This window comes from Mchenga conophoros, linkage group LG10 (genome assembly GCF_057382185.1).
Source record: "Mchenga conophoros isolate Kocher_MC1m ecotype Shallow Benthic linkage group LG10, M_conophoros_male_GT1.1, whole genome shotgun sequence".
Taxonomy (NCBI): Eukaryota; Metazoa; Chordata; class Actinopteri; order Cichliformes; family Cichlidae; genus Mchenga; species Mchenga conophoros.
The window spans coordinates 22,019,912-22,037,032 of NC_140535.1; the positions used below are offsets into that span (position 1 = coordinate 22,019,912).

General features: G+C 42.1%; 1 protein-coding gene and 1 long non-coding RNA gene across 2 annotated transcripts; both read left to right on the top strand.

Annotated features, from left to right (window-relative positions):
• Nucleotides 1-1,521: 1,521 nt before the first annotated feature.
• On the top strand, nt 1,522-9,381 carry LOC146565917 (uncharacterized). The gene is made up of 2 exons (XR_014894174.1): nt 1,522-1,754; nt 8,989-9,381. It is a non-coding gene; the product is annotated as an uncharacterized LOC146565917 (long non-coding RNA).
• A 5,693-nt stretch (nt 9,382-15,074) lies between these two features.
• On the top strand, nt 15,075-17,119 carry trarg1b (trafficking regulator of GLUT4 (SLC2A4) 1b). The gene is made up of 3 exons (XM_085289354.1): nt 15,075-15,865; nt 16,019-16,145; nt 16,235-17,119. The coding sequence occupies exons 1-3, from the start codon at nt 15,467-15,469 to the stop codon at nt 16,246-16,248; spliced, it is 540 nt and encodes a 179-aa protein (XP_085145480.1). The 5' UTR covers nt 15,075-15,466; the 3' UTR covers nt 16,249-17,119.
• Nucleotides 17,120-17,121: the final 2 nt, after the last annotated feature.

Here is a 17,121-nt window from a genome sequence, read left to right on the forward strand (position 1 = left end):
GGGAGAGAGACAGAAAGAAGCAAGGACTGAGAAGCAGTCACTGCTGCGTGAGCGTCTGTGTGCGTCAGCACTGAGAGGGTAACTAATTCATCTCGACCTGCTGATGTCTCCGGAGGCCTCTTGCAAACTCGTATTAATAGAACAACAGCACAACTTTTGTGCAAATAGTTGTCTGTCAAAAGTGGAATCCTGCTTAATCAGCACTAACACTGAATTGATCACATTTCGACGGGTAATGATTCCTGTTCTTCCAGAGAGTTAAACTGAGGCAGAAGTGTAGCATAGCTTTTAAATCTTTTTTTTCTCCAATATGAGAATAGTTCCTGCACAACAAGGTTTGTGGATTTATTGGGGTAATCGGGCTTCTGGAAAGAGACGCTGCTTTTAAATGTATTTTTGTTGCATTGAGCAGAACAAGGCATGTGCTCTCCGGTTCCACTATATCCAAGAGAAGACACAAAAACTGGGAATCTCAAACCAACAAAATCTGGGATCAACAGTCCTGCCAGTCAGGGGGGAAGAAAGGTTTTTAGGTAAACTGTAGCTTTAAAACTTTAAACTTATGGTAAGTGCTTATCAAATTATGCTTTTTATAAAAATGTGATAGCATTTCATAACATAGCCCATTAGGAATTAAATGGAATTTCACTGTATTTTGTTCTGAAATTACAGAGCAATGATATTTAACAGTATATTTTACATTACAATAAAAGGGTAGCAATTCAAGTTTTTACAGGAAAGAAAAAAATAGTTAAACTATAGGTAATTTTAAGTCGTGCACAAGTTCTAGGTAATTTGGTGGAAAACCCAAACAACGTTTCTCCATCTGTAAATTTTGCATTATGACGTATTACCCGCTGCCAAGTATTCATAGGTAATTAGTAATTATATTGTTATTTCTAAAAGGGAATTACACCGTTAGTCACAGACCAGAAAAAAACTGCCTGAAGTTTCAATAACTGTCGTGTCGAGTGCAAAAAGAAATGTGATGATTTTGAGCATCAAATGTGAGGACTTCGTCATTTACTGTCCTAATTGGGTCTTTTTGTTTGTAATTAAACACATTAAACAATTAATTCATCATTGCACTATTTCCAATAACCTATTAGCTGCACTGTCATATGGAATCCGCCCACTCAACAAACAGTAGTAAATGCATAAGTAATGATAATCTAATGGAAAGCGTGTCGTGTAATACAGCATGTGTGACAGCATCTATATAGTACTTATGTGCGTGTTTTCTACTTTAGGCAGGGAAATAAAACCTGACGTTTTAACGTGAGTTACTACAAACAGGTCAATCTGCTGTCTCACGGCATGCACTTGTCTTGCGTGTACACGTCAGATCCGTGCAGGTTTTGACGTCCGTTTCTCGTGCAGGCCCACGTCATCACGCTGCCAGCTGATCGGAGTGGGAAGCCGGGTGTGTGTCTCGCCTGGGTGTGTGTGAGAGTGAAAGAGAGAGAGAGAGAGGCAGAGAGACACAGAAAGAGAGAGAAGGTGGGGGGGGGGCAGGAGTTGTGTAAAAGGGGCTGAAGTCCTGCGCTGTCTTCTCCGCTGCTGCTGCTGCTGTGTGCTCCACACACTTAAACGCTGTCAAACGTTTCCGTAGCGCGGACGCAAATTTTTTCCACAGACAGCGACACACCCAGGCGGACTCCGCCGAGCAGTGGGCGAGGCAGCCTGAACTCCGCCGGACCGTTCAAGACGTGCCGGAGCGGGCAGGAGCGACCCGGCTGCTGTTGGTGGTCAAGGTGGGGCGTATTACTCAGTGTGTGTGTTTCTGCTGGCTGAATGCTTGCTCTTGTCAGCCTGGTTTAGCCTTTGGCGGCTTGATGACCCAGTTTACGTGGAAATGGCAAATGGGGATGCGTCCTTCTCATACTTTATTCAAGTGTAATTCACCCCTGCTGCGGGTTTTCCGCGAATCGGCGTCGTCAGATTGAGGAGGGCATGGATTTGATGTTTTAGGAGTTCTGGTTGTGAAGGCCTGTGTGTGTGTGTGTGTGTGTGTGTGTGTGTGTGTGTGTGTGTGTGTGTGTGTGTGTGAGAGAGAGAGCGAGAGAGAGAGAGCAGGCCCTCTAACACAGGGGAGCTCATAGGATTTATGAGCACCTTAGAAATCTGACATTTGGCCATCCCACCATAAGAACTTAATTTCCATAGGTGGGCAAGAGCTTTCCATTTATTTTATTTATTTACAGCCAGCAGCTGTAATACTGCATAAATGTGCAAATATTATATTAGTCATCTTTAGTCCTACATTAATACAGAAGAGAGCAAAAAAAGCCTCTACAAGCACACAGACAGCCTTAGTGAAAATGTTCAGAGCTGTTGTTTTTTGTTTTTTTTTAATTAATATTGATGTTTAACACGTCTGCCATGAGTGTAAAACTAAAGCGCATCCATCCAAATCAAAAGCTGGATTTGGAGGCTACAGCAACATGTCTGCGTTAAAACTTCACATTAAAAAGTGTCAGCACTCAAAGCCTTTTTAAAATCTGCTGAGTTCATAGCAGGCCAAGGAAAAAGCCTGCGCTCAAGTAGGGGATAGGTGAAAACCAGGATAACCGAGGCCGAGTCATTTCTCAGAAATGCAGTGACACCCGCCGTCATCTGGCACAGATGGGAAGATTCTTCAAGTGGAAGATGAGTTTATAAACACGACTTTGTAACTCTGGATGTTTATAAGGAGCAGGATAACATTCTTTAAGCTGCTGACGCAACAAAGCGTATGTAGGCCTTGCTGCCCAGGCCCTCCAGTCTCCTCATCTCATATATATATATATATATATGTATATGTATAGGGTTTCCCTTCAGCCTGCCTCATTTGTATAAAACATCTTAAAAGCAAAGTGCAAATATGCATGGGATAAATGGTTAGAGGGCAAAGCTTGCTGTAGTGTCTGTTACATCGATGGAGCATGTCTTACATAATTGTGCAGCCAGAGTTCAGTGTGCCGGTAGGAATGCGCAATAGACTGTCACGAGCTGCATTTGTGCCATTGCAACCCAGAGTGTGACATAAGCTGCCCTGTCAGTGAGAATCACATGGCAATGACAAGATGTCCGTTAAAAAGCAACTCATCTGTGTTGTTTCCTTTGCATCCAGGCAAAAAAGAAAAGAAAGAAAGGAAAAAAAGCAACCTCCCCCTGTGCTGTGTTGCTGCCTTCATTTGCAGAAGTGAAGCCATCTTGCTCAACTTGGGCTACACCCTTCATTCCTACTGCGTGCCTTGTAAAGGGAGGATGGGGCAAGAAGGGATGTGTTATGTAGGTTCACTAAAGAAAAAAGAAAGAAAAGATCCAGCGCTTTAAAACAAAATGGCACAGACTGCCTGAGGACAGGCTTACAGGCCTCATGCTGCACATTACCATTTCCAGGCAGTGTCATGAATTCAGAGTGGCATTCAGACACTCCTGTTAGCAAATAAAACAGCCTACACTCCTTATTCGTGGTGATCTCAGGGTTAAAGTCAGATAGCCTTTAAAGTCCGGCAAACGGAGATCAGCAGAGTGTAAGAACGGGCCCTCTGCTCTATGAAGAGCGCTGCCAAAGCCACCGCCCTTTCTCTGTCTTTGTCCCCATTCCCAGTCTGAAATGTTCACTCTGTATTACAGACTACAATCTGGGACAGTAAACACTCTCAAGCAGGGCCACACCCACAGCAAAGGAATGCACCTGAATTGATATATGCAACAGATGCATAACGTTTAATTATCCTCCGTTTTCAGTCACTGAGGTGTAGCAGCATTCAAACCCCCGTCGCTGTCTCTCCAAACGTGGAGATAACTGCAGCAAAGTCACAGTCATGATCGAAGTAATCTTATCTCGACCCTGAGCGTAGAGGTCAAAGAAGTAGGCTCAAAGCATGGTAAGAGGTCTCTGTCTGTCTCACCTAGTCTCAACTTTGCACTGTATGTTTTTGTGTTTTCTCTTCCTCACCTTCAGCAAAATGTCCCACCCACATATCATGTAACTTCTCTTCTCTTCTCTTCTCTTCTCTTTCTGTTTAGCATAATTGTGGGCTAAAGTCTGATAAGAAAACCTCCTAAAGAGTTAAAATGTCAGCAGTTCCTCGGTTTGTACATGGTTCATTTACACCGTCCTGTTTACAACCATCATTTCTATTTCACGTCCTGCCCATTCAACTCCACTGTGTTTTTCCTTTTTCTTATCCCATTTTGCTGTGGCAGAGAATGCACATCGACGGTCCCAGATAAACTCAATCCTTTTTGTATTAGGCTGTTTGTTATCTGTATATAAGCCTGTCTCAAGGCCTTCGACAAAACCCCCCGGTTCTGTCTGCCTCCCTTTCTTGGATGATGCAGCCAGAAATAAAGAGAAGGGGGTGGGGAGGGTCAAACCTGACAGTGAAGCCTCAGCCTGGACAGTCCAGATGTAGATGAGTAGAGAGACAGGCGATGGGTAAGGAACAGAGCGATGGAAAAAAAGGAGTGGAGGAGACTATGCGAGCCCACAGCAGCCAGATGGAATTTCTAACATACGCAGCAGGAATGTCAGGAATGCAGGACAGTCTGATCTGACCAAGGGAGAGGGTGGAGAGGACAGACGAGTCAGGAAAGACAAAAAAAAGAAGAAGAAGTGGAGATATAGGAAAGAGTGGCACAGAAAAAGAGCCGGGAGACTCAACACTGGCTGGCTTTGTTAACATAAAAATACAGAGTCACTTTTCGTGGAGGGAGTGGCACGCGATGGAACAAATAAGCAATTCAGTTTCAATTTTGACGCTGTGGCAGTCATAGTGAACAGTTAACACTGCGAGTACTCCTGAGGGTGGCCCGGGGACTCGTACTGCACGTCCTCTTCACTGACTTCATTCAGAAACTTTTTTCCTAACTGCTAGTGGCTTGTTTCCAGAGATGCCAGTGTCAGTTTGTCAGTCTGTCATTCTGTTGATCCCGCACTTCCGCAAAGCCTGCAGTACAACAGCTGGCATGAAACTTGATGCGTGCATGCTAAGACGATAAAGTAAGGTGGTGAAAATTACTTTGGCTAAACGTCAGCACATTTACATTGTCACTGAGTGCCTTTAAACATAATGGTTTTAGTTTTTACTCTTATGAAAGACCATGGACCCCGCACACATTAAGAGGAGTCAGACTAGAATGAAAGTTGCTCAGTTGCACCTATGGTCCAAACTCACTGACTAGCATAATTTGTGACTGAGTTATTGGCCAATTCCCACACAACTGGATAATCCTACTTCCTGTCTCTTAGATTAGAATGACTATACTGGCCATTCTAAGACCACATAGTACAAGATGGACTTCATTTTTCATTCAATGTGACGTGAAAGTAGTGATTAAGCCCATAAAGTCAAAAAGAAAGCGTTGCAAAGTTCAGAAGTGGACGGCTGTTTTCCCCATAGAGTTCAATTGAACTAGAAGTGTTTTTGAAACCAGAGAAGTCGCCCTCTATCGGCCATTAAAAGAATGCAGGTTTGAGACACTATCGTGTTGGCTTCACTTTTTAGACCTGGAAGATTCACCCATCTTTTATGCTTTTATGTCATTAAAATCATCAGTTGAGCTGATGGAGAGCATGTGCACAGGACTCCTGCCAGCCTAGCTCACACGTTTCTTGTGGGTTTCCTAAACACAGAAATGGAATAAAAGAAAATAGATATATGCCTTCTAGTCTTTCCAAATGTTATTAACCCCAATTGATCAAATTCAGATAATATGCTGAAGTTACAGCGCAACCTAGCGCTGGTCCTAAGGCTTTCTGTTAAAGCAATTCCACAAAGTGAGTTGCAGCAACGTGGCAACCAGAGACCACAGAAAATCAGCTAGAAACCTAATTCAAGAGATGCGGGCAAAATTACTGCTCATGACACAAAGTGGTTGGGTTAAACTTTCTCCACTTTAAGCTCCTGAAAGTGAAGGACACCTTTGACTGAAATATGTCAGGCTAATAAATAGAGGGCTACCTAGTGAACTGAAGCCTGTTCAGTACCCCAGTGATGATGACCAGCAACAAATACTAATGAGGGAACTTTTCATCTAGTGCACTGTCTCCACAGTTCTTATGGCGAGTGAGTGAATTTGCCTGCGATTGTCATGATAGCTGCTACATTTTGCAAATGTTTCCAACTGGTTCCACCTCTGACCATGCATGCTAAATTCTCCTAATGCGATGACGTCACTTTAACACTGATAACCATCAAACAATAATGGTACAACGCATGTAACACCGACTCGTGTTTAGCTAAAATCACTGGTAGCATTTAACATTTAGCATTTAGCTAGCATTGGTGCTCAGGATGTATCCTCCTGCTGCTGATTCATTCTCAGTGAATACACTTGCGCACTTGGAGAATGTGGTTGGTTTTGTTTCCTGGAGGCCAACTACAGCACAGCACTAATTAAAAGTCCTCTGTACCCCTAAAGAAAAATCAACTCCCCCCAGCGGCTATTGTATCTGTAAAACTGATGATTGCACAATTTAAGTTGCACAAAACGTCTTTCATGACCTTTTCTGCAGTGGAATTTAGTATCTATAAAACAATTGAAGGGCTTAGGAAAGCCATTAAATGGTCATGAAAAATAAATGTGAAGTCCACAGGTGGGGACAAAATGGAAGCAAACCAGGAAGAAGGAAGGCTTTTCTTTGCAATCGTCGCACTGCGTCACACCAGTCACATTGAATGTTTCATTTTAAATAAACAAATCAGACTGTTTACAAAAAAAGATAAGCTCGGGGTGTGGAGGTCAGCAATAATGTCAAATACTGAATCCTGAGAGATGGGGGCTGGGGTAGGGGGCACAGAGAGCCTAACTCCTGAAAGAGAGCAAAGGTGAAAGTCCTTTCTTTAAGATTCAAATGAACTAAAACCATTTCTGAGTAAATAAAGTAATCAGATGCCGTCTTTTTAAATCAAATATCTGACGCAGAATTGGGAGGGTACTTAAAAAAAAGATAATACACTTCATTCCTGATACTTTTACCAGTGCACGTCATCGACGAGTCAGAACAGGCAGGCTGCTGACTCACCCACTTCAGAAAAAAATCTGACGTTTGACATGAGCATATCTGTCCTAGTGGCTGGTTTTCTGTGCACACCCAGTAGATTTCATGTCAAAGCTCTGTGCATGCATAGAAATGACCCCTCAACTTGATGTTTGAGTAAAATCCAACTCAGTTTGAGGCAAAATGATTTCTACCCATGACCACGTCTCTGGCATTTTCATAAATCTTGCTGATTGAGACCCGCACAGCCCCACCGTGCACAGTCCACAGGGCCGTGAACCACCTGAGATTATTCTTGCCCTCCTTACAGCAGGAATGTGCAGCATGTGTTACTCATCGTCGACGGGAGAAGTGGAGCATGTCCTCAGTATCTTAAGATCAACACAAAATTGCATTCTTTGAAGGCTAGAAAAACACTGAGCTACTTTACTTCGCATGTGTTTGGCTGCAAGTGGTTAGTTTTCAAACTCTCTGCATGTGTATTTACTTCTTTGCATCAGCTCGAAACGCTTTCCAAGCCCTCGGGTCTGCATTGGAGTGAAATTCAGAAATAAGTTACAAACTGTCAAAATTAAAAAGGAGAAGAAATAAAAATGTGGGGTAAAGACTAGAGCCAGTGTATTTACTCGGTAGTGCTGCATAAAGTGAAGTCAAGGCGGATGCATGTTTTTGGTTATGGCAAACCATTGTTTGGCCATTCACCCAAAACTACAAAGTAGATCTACAAAGTTCAGTAGGATTCAACCATTCCTATAAAGCAAAAAAAAAAAAAAAAAGTATATTTAGAGAGTTTCTAACTACTGAAAATACTTCTTTTGTTTCTGGCAATAGCTGTCATCTGGTCAGAAGATGCGTACCCCGAATATCTGAGTCGATTGATTATGACATTTGTTTTCTCAAATGAGTGTCATCTGGGTAACGTGAAAACAGCGAAAAAATCTGGCACACACTATTTGATAGACTGTACATAAAAGATGGCTGTCACACAATTGTTAGTGAAGTCATGTGGGAAACCTTAAGCAGTGGGTTTTGCAGTCACAGTTGTGTTTTAACAGCAAACATGACATTAGAAGCCAAAGTACTGTGGGTTTAATCTCTTTTGGGTAAGGGGACTAAGACTTGAAAAAAGTTATTAAGGCTGTAAATTCATGAGAAAAAGTATTACTATCATCATAGAAAAGGAAGCAAAGAATTATTTTTCCACAGACTTTAACACTGTTGCACTTCTTTTTTCATAGCCAGTGGATCTGCCCCCTCTGGCCATTAGAAAAAATGCAGCTTTACTGGACGCTACATCCATCTTCTATATACAGTCAATCGCCTGGACCATGCTTCTAGCAAGGCTGGAAAATTCTGTTTAGTTACTTTAATTTAGATATGAATCTTATCTTTGTTAGTTAACCTGCTTAAACCACGTAGTCAGCTGTACAGTTACAACATACCACTAGGTTAGATGACAGCTCTAATTTAGATGAGTTATAGTACAGGTGTTCTCTGGAACACACCCAAACTTTTTTAAAACTTCAAAAACAAATATTTCTTTGGACTTCTGCAGGGTCTCTTCTCTCTTGTACGGGCTGTCTGCTCCTATTCAGCGCTTCTCGCTCATCCTTTGTAACCACGGTAACTGACAAAATTTCTTTTTTTTTTCTCGTTCAGGAGGCTGCTCTCTGAATGCGAGCATCCTGTAACTAAAAGAATGTCTAAGAATTTCTCGCTGGCACTGTATATCGTGCAGAGGCAGCTGAGCCGCTGATCCGCTTGTCCATCCTGGTGATCTGACGCATGATCTTGTGTGCATCTCCCCGGGCACTTTTTTTCCTTTGCATATCAGCTCACTTCACCCACTTACTCACAGCTGATTGCACACACTGTGATTCGACTGCACCCACTTACTGTACGTGTGTGACTGGCTGTATGCCACCTCATGCCCACGCTACTAAAGCAGGGAGTTTGTAGGGGAAGTTAAACAATCTTTTCTTCTCTTTCTGCAGAAATACATGCACCTAAAGCCAGAGGAAGAAAGAGGAAGGAGTCACCATTTGCGCCTTAAAGCGGATTGTGCATCACTGCAGGCTCTCTCACGCTCGCCGGCTTCATACCAGCTGATGCACAGCAGTTCTTCACTGGCAAGCTTTATGTTTCTGTACACATGCTAAAGCTGCCAGCTGAAGAACTGCTCTGGCCAGCTCTGCTCCCGGAAGGCTCAAGAAGAGGAAGCAGATGACGGGTGATGGGAATTTGGCTGAAGAGGACTTTTATAACCTGTAAGATTGGACCAGAAACATTGTATAGATTATAGGCAGACATGTTATCCTTTTCCCACCAAAAACTGCTTGAATTGTGTTTTTTATGTCTTTTAATAAAGCACAAAATATTTTCTCAGATGTGTTGTTGCAGTCACGCTATAGACAATAAAGTGCATACCAGCACTGCATGTTCTCTCGTCCAAAAATAACAGCACACTCACAGAGAGGCACATGACTACGCAAAAATGTGTCACACCTAATGGCTTTTAAGTATCTGCTGATCCCATCAAAGGATCAGAGTAAATTAAGATGCTCTTTAAATGCTAAATTGTCAAAGCAAATTGGTTTCAGATCTGCAATAACTGCCCGGTCTTTGTTCTCATGTTAAGTCAACACGATGGCATTCAGTCAGGACTGTTTGTACCCAATTGGATTGCTGTTACATATAAACCAGAAAGAGAAGAGAAAAAAACTTCCCTAATGTCTGTTGTTCAGAGCCTAAAGGCATCACCAGCTGCTTTAAGGAATTCCTTCACAGTGTGTTCAAGGGTGAACTCACACGATTGTTCAAACTGGGAGAGGCCCTGAAATTGAAAAAACTATGTATAATAGAGCAAACTACTTATTTTTTTATGTAGAGGATAAAAATGTATAGTTGTTTCAGTTTTTCTTTCAGAGTTAGTAAGTTGATTAAAAACAAAAATCAGTCACATTATGCTGATGTAATTTTTCAGCAGTACTTCAAATATACATATGACTGGAAAGCACATTCAGCACATTTGGCAACTTTTTAAAGCTGAACGAGCTCCTGCGGTTTGTTGGGCTGAGAAATCCTGAGTATTTTGTTCCACGCTGACAAACAGGAATTTGAAAGACGAAAGTAGAAGTTGAGAGTTGTTAGCGCAAACAACTTGATGATCTTAGTGCAGTGTCATAAAATCACCACCAGATGTCAGGATGCTCTGCAAAACTAACACGGCTGAGAGCGACGGGGAGCCTGATCTCACTGTAGGACAGATGTACACTGATGAGTCACCCATATAGTTTAAACAGTATTAATGAATTGCATCTTATTATGTTAGAAATTGCTAGAAGCAGATGATAGACGGAGAAGAGAGTAACTGTATGAGTCAGGAGTGGCATAGAAGGTATGTGAGGGTAGCATTTTTATTCCTCGTCCTCGTGTCCAAAATCTCGAGACAGAGTCTCACATTTTGATTGGTTCTCCAGGAGATCAGGTTAATCAGGTTTTTACCCAGCGCATGTGAAGGGGAGGCTTTTCGTTGTAGCTAGAAGAAGGTTATTCATAAGGAAAAGTTACAAGATAACGAAAGTGACGAGCTTTGCAGATTTCATCCACCATGACTGAAAATAGCGCACAGAAAATCAGGCGGCTCTATACTCCGAGAAACAGGAATTTTGTGTTTTTTAATTGCTATTTCTTTTAAGTTTTATTAGTTTTTATTTGTTATTTTTCAGATTTGCAAAGGGGGGTGGGGGTGCGCTGTGAAGTGTATGCGTCATAATTGGATAAAAATTGATTACATTGTCAAATGTGGCTCAAAAAAGTCTGCAAATCTATGGGTACGTCCAAACTGAAACCTAAAGCCTGCGGAAACCATGGTGAAATGAAATAAAAACAGGAGTATGTTAAGATTATCGCATGAGACCATGATAACAAATTTGAACTTCCTACTATCCTTATTGTATACTTAGCAAAGGCACTGGAAATATATTTAGCCTGTACATGCTAAATGACAAACCAGTAACACGCACAATATGTTAATCTAAGAAGCTTGGAAAGACTAGCTGTCAAAAAACACAGTATTAGCTACACATTTATTTCTTGGTCACCCTGGAGGTGGTGCAGGACATGTATGAGAACAGCGAGTCAGAGGTGAGGTAAGCAGTAGGAGTGACAGATGGGTTCAGGGTGGGGATAGAATTATATCAGACATCGGCTCTGAGTCTCTTTTTGTTTGCAGCGGTGATGGAAGTCTTTGTGGAAGAAAGGCCTGGAGACGTGGAGGTATGGTCTGGAGAAAGGATGAATAAAAGTTAGTAGAAGCAAGACACGTGTGTGAATGAGAGGGAGACAGGTGGAAATCAGAGGGTTGGTGTGACAGAAGACGACCCGAGGGATTTATATCATATTTTTTGACACCATTGTTAGGTTATCTGCCATGAGCTGATCCAGTCAAATCTGTTTGCTCATTATACAGATTTATGTTTTTGCACAAGGTATGGAACTTTAAAACAGCATTAAGATATGATGTAAGGAAATCTCAGAAAGGTGTGAAAAAGTAAAGAAGTCATCAAACACTGACATATTTCTTTTTCATATTTCAACAACATTACAACTAGGGATGGGTATCGTTTAGGTTTTATCCGATACCAGTGCCAAATCGGTACTTTTGAAACGGTGCCGGTGCTTAAACGGTGCTCGAACCGGTGCTTAAAGAATGGAGAACACAAAATTTGTCCAAAAACCTCTCATGTTCAGCTGTTTTGTTTTTTTTTTTTGTAAAAAGATAACAATGTTAGCCTTTTCTGCAGCTATGGGGCATATATGGTATCACTCCTGGCTGGAAGCAGTGCTTAAACAATGGAAAAAAAACACAAACTTTGTCCAAAAACCTCTCATGTTCAGCTGTTTCCCACTTTTTCTTTGGTCATTTTAGCCTTTTTGGCCAGGGTGAAGGGAGTATCTGCCATCAAACAAGAGGACAGTCACATGTAGCTATGATGATGTTTGCTAGTTCACCTTACCTGCATTAATGTAATAACGTGGTTAGCCTACTCAACGTAAATTACACTCGAACAACATTAAGCGACTCACGCAGAGAAGAACGGCTGCTGCTGCATCATCATCCTCATCATTTCTGCTACACTGGCAGGGCTAGGGGCCAGGACTCTATTCTTCGGGTTTTTGGGGGATGTTGCTCCGGGTCCGATAACTGGCAACCCACCCGACGTGCACAGTGTGAGGTCTCGCAGCAAGCTATCAAATACGGCGCATTTCTGGGCTTTTTAAAAAAAAACGCTATGCGTCGCCAGGTGTTTCATCGGATTCGAGGTGTTACAGTATCACAGTATCAGCTTAAAGCACTTGTTGCAGGCTGCTGAGTTTGCATATTTTGCTGTGAAGTACAGCCAGACTTTCGACCTCTTCGCCTTGGACATTTTTAATCTGTAGCTCTGCTCTAACTGAACGTACGTACCTGGCCCCGCCTACTATCCTCGGAAACGTAAAATGATTGGCTAGAAGTGTATCACAGCTCAGGAAAAAAAAGCACCGAAATAAAGCACCGAAATGTGCGCTGCTTTTCGGTCTGGTTACTACCGTTTATGTCAGAACCGGTGCCATCATGGCACCGGACACCGGTACCCATCCCTAATTACAACAGTGGATTATTAATGGAGATGCATCCATGTGCAAATACATGTTATTTTATAGGTGATCAACTTTTGGGTGATTAATCTAAGATAATGAAATTTTGATGACAATTTGTATCATATGAAGAGAAATGACTACATACTATAGTTAACTACACCTTCAAGGAACATTACTCTATTTTTACACTGTTTTCAGAGGGCTCTTTAGAATTTCTTTACAAGGTATATTCTATAAAACATGCAGTATGTCATGATTATTACATGATATTCTTACTGTTTGTACTGTGAAATGAATACAATCTGAATTCAAAAATAGTGTAATCATACATGCACATTCATAATATAATCTGTGTTAGACCCCTTAAATTAAGGTTAAAGTCAACACTTTGTGTTATGTTTGGACCCTACACCAATTTTCATTTATTGCACTGGCATACTTTTTATGACAAGTAACATTTTCAGTTTCAGTAATGAGTACATATACTCAAGTACCCTGATAAAAACACCTGTACATCATCTCCTGTCCAACCAGCCAATCATGTGGCACAGAATCCTGCAGCTATAGGTCAGAAGCTTAGCATGGGGACAGGATTATTAGCACCAATCTGATTTAAGTATTTCTCATTTGCCCATCAAGTCTGGATCAGGGGAATATCCAGACTTGATGGAGCTGACTGAAAAGCCACAATAACTCAGACATCTAATATTTACTACTGTGGTGAGCTGCCCAGAAACCATCTCTGGCTCACAGCATATATGTGTCTAGCAGCAAATGGGCTAACAGCAGGAAAGGTTCACATCAGGTTCCATTTCTGTGAACCAACAACCGAAATCTGAGGGTGCAGTGGGTCGACCGCACAGGTGAAGGCTGGCAAAACATTGCACTTCAGGATAAGCTCAGATTGCCAACAACATGAATCCATGAAGTCAACGTGCCTCATGTCAACAGTCCAGGCTTCTTTCCTGGCACACTCTGTGCCTCCGTAATAATTATGGCTTGAAATAAAAAGCCTATGAGTATTGCTGCAGACCATTTACATCCCTTAATGGAAGCTAAAGGGATACTTTCGGCATGATGCTGCACTGTTGAGTGAAACAAAAGTCATCTGCAGTGGTTTCGTCAACACGACAATGAGTTCAGTGTATTCTCCAATTACCAGCTGTGAGTCCAGTAGAAAACCTTTGGGACGTGATGCAGTGCAACAATAGACTCGAAGGAGCAATGTTCAGATGAAGAATCTGCATATTGTTATCATTTCTGATGAAGCACAATCACAAAAGCACATCTCCAACATCCTGTGGAATCCATGCCACCCAGATCCGAGGCTGTCTGGAGAGCAAATTGACGTCCTACCCATTAATAGCTTAGCATCCATAATAGGCAAGGCAAGGCAAGTTTATTTGTATAGCACAATTCAACAACAAGGTGATTCAAAGTGCTTTACAGAGACATTAGAAACAAGAACAAATAAAAAGCATGATTTAAAATTGATTAAAACAAGCAAATAAACTAACTAACTAATTAACAAACAAACAAACAAACAAACAAACAAACAAACAAACAAACAAACAAAACAGTATATAAAATCAAAACAGATAAAATCAGAACAGTAGATAAAATCAGTAGTTAAATGTAAGTTTTGAAATTTAAGCTTAAAGTGTGGATTTGGTGCTTTATTCAAATGCAGCTGAGAACAGGTGAGTCTTCAACCTGGATTTAAATAAACTGAGTGTTTCAGCTGATTTGAGGCTTTCTGGGAGTTTGTTCCAGATATAAGGAGCATAAAAGCTGAATGCAGCTTCTCCGTGTCTGGTTCTGACTCTGGGAACTGATAAAAGACCGGATCCAGATGACCTGAGGGATCTGGATGGTTCATACTGGGTCAGGAGGTCATTGATGTATTTTGGTCCTAATAAGTGAACTGCTTGTGCTTCTATGGCAATGACACACACACACACACACACACACACACACACACACACACACACACACACACACACACACACACACACGCATATATTGCACATAGAACATTTCATTATATGCAAACTCAATGTGCTTAACACAGAACATAAAAAATAAAAGTATAAGATAAGACGTGAAAGCACTAGCACTTCGAGTATTGCTAATTTTATTTAAAAACACTTCAACTGATTCTTGACTGATCAGATGTTAAATTTGGGGAGCTCTTTGCAGGGATGCCGTTACAGGCTCTAATATGGCAGAATACAACCAGTGTCTGAGTCAGCAGGTGGTGTATGTGTTTAGAGGCTTGTGGTTCAATGTCCGCCCTGCTCCAGCTCCACTCATCTCTCTCCCCCACACACCCTCCATAGTGTTCGATATGCTGATCCAACTGCTGCCCCCATGCGCACATGGAAAGATGGAAAGCTTTTACGCACCGCGCGCGTTCACTTAAAACGGGTTTAGCTGTTGTTTCTGCATTGTCACACGCATCGCCTGGTGCATAAGTAGGCTTCGGCATTAGGGATGTGCTGTAGAAAAGTAGGGGATGCGGTAATACCTCACTACATAATACAGGGGGGTGGGGGTAAGAGACGAGACTTGCGTCCAGATGCTCACCGCCAACTAAACGTGAGAGAAGCTCAGACATCAATAACATCTCGCTCATCAATAAGAAATTTTGATGGAGTTGGACTGCTTAATTAAATAGGTTGCCTTTACGCTAGCTGAATTTGTAATATTTAATCTGATGACCCCCAATGGACAAGATCTGAAGGAAGAACTCTTCAGCGTCTCCATCCACAGGAAAGCGGCTCGGCCAGACAGAGAATCCGACTTGGAGATATTTCTTATCTTTCAGTGATGGCTATTAACACTGATGCTGCCTTTGGGAAAAGCGCCCTTGGCGAGAGGGAAGTTTCTATACCCACCGGCTTCCAGGACACGGAGAAGCTACTGAGCACAGCAACCACCGAGCCCACCGGGCAGAGCAACATCAAACCATCTGACTCTTTCTCCCTGAACATCAGAGGGAGTGTCCGCTCCCTGGATGCGGACCAGAACGGACACAGATCACCTCTTAAATCGGGCTCCGTTGGGCAACTGGCCCCACCCAGATCCTCGTCCCGGCTTTTCCTGGGACAGCTGCCCTCTCAGGTGCCACCGGGCACCGACCCCCCGAGTTACCTCTGGCTCGCCGTGCTGTCCTGTTTCTGTCCCGGCTGGCCGCTCAATATTTGTGCCTTGTGGTATGCAAATGTGGTGAGTGCCGCGCAGTTATTTAGCTTTTACTTTATCCATAGACATTTTTCTCCGTGCTTTAAATCACACTGTAAATCCAGGTGTTTTGCTACTGTTTTGCAACTGTGTTGCTCTTAAATTATTTATATTTTATCTCCTTCCATTTCCCGTTAGTCGAGGACTGTTCTCCAGACAGGGGATGCTGAGGGAGCGAGAAAGTATGGGCGTCTATCTATGTTACTCAGCGCCCTGGCAATGGTGCTGGGTGTGGCTGTGATCATCTTCGTAGCGGTTACAATAGGTATGCGAGGAAGAAATGGAACAAACACACAGAAATCTCAGTGTAACTCTGTGTATATCAACTTTTTCCTCTGTCTGTTTTGCTCTCAGAGATGCAGCAATGAAAAGTGGGATGAAAGGAGTCTTCTTTTACGTCATCTCAAATTTTCACACGAGGAAGGATGTCAATTTGACGATGAAAAAGCACAAACAAGACGAAGAGACTCTCAAGTACGACTTAATGTTTTGTTTTTGTTTGTTTTGTTTTCTGCTAAGGACCTAAAAAAAAAAAAACAGAAAGAAAAAGAAAGAAGGGCAGGACATTTCCATTTTTCTGGCTACACTCATGCCCAATCACGTCAGAAACTCAGGATCTGAGGAAGAAAGATAAAAACTGCACTATTGTGTCAGGCTGTCAGTAACTATATTCTCATAGTCTAAACTAGTGGTGCACTCCTGCCTTGTGCAGACAGCTGGATAAAACTACAACTTGCAAATAAATTAAAAAAGAAAAAAACACATATGGGTTCACTAAACACAACAACAAATACACAAGATCAGAAAAAAAGGCATCAGTGCACTTCTAGTCCATGATGTCGTCACTGCCTGCCCCGTTTCTCAAAACTAAATATTAACAAAACATTAACTTTTTCTCCCATTTGAGAGTTTTGTGGCTGTAGGAAGACGTATAAGCTGTTTTCGTACATTGTTTACATGAATTTTAGGCACATGTCTATGTATCACAACAATGCCTTTCTGCAGTCATAGTGTGATATCTTGCTTTGCGTGCTGTCATAACTGAAATGACTCCTGTTTGGACTCTACTGAACCTCATTATGTTTACAATATACTGCAAGATATGAACGGGGCGGTTGCCCCCCTTGTATGCACCGATCTTGGCACTCTGATGTTCATGTTTATACATTTATACTGTATGACTGGTTTACTGTGCCATAGTTCTGCATGTCTGAAATAAAGCTGAATGAGCATGACCAAGC

Bases quoted from the DNA above. Each gene is read 5' to 3' on its own strand.
- trarg1b (XM_085289354.1), top strand. From the start codon at position 15,467: ATGGCTATTAACACTGATGCTGCCTTTGGGAAAAGCGCCCTTGGCGAG. The intron at 15,866-16,018 runs GTGAGTGCCGCG...ATTTCCCGTTAG, and splicing joins CCTTGTGGTATGCAAATGTG to TCGAGGACTGTTCTCCAGAC.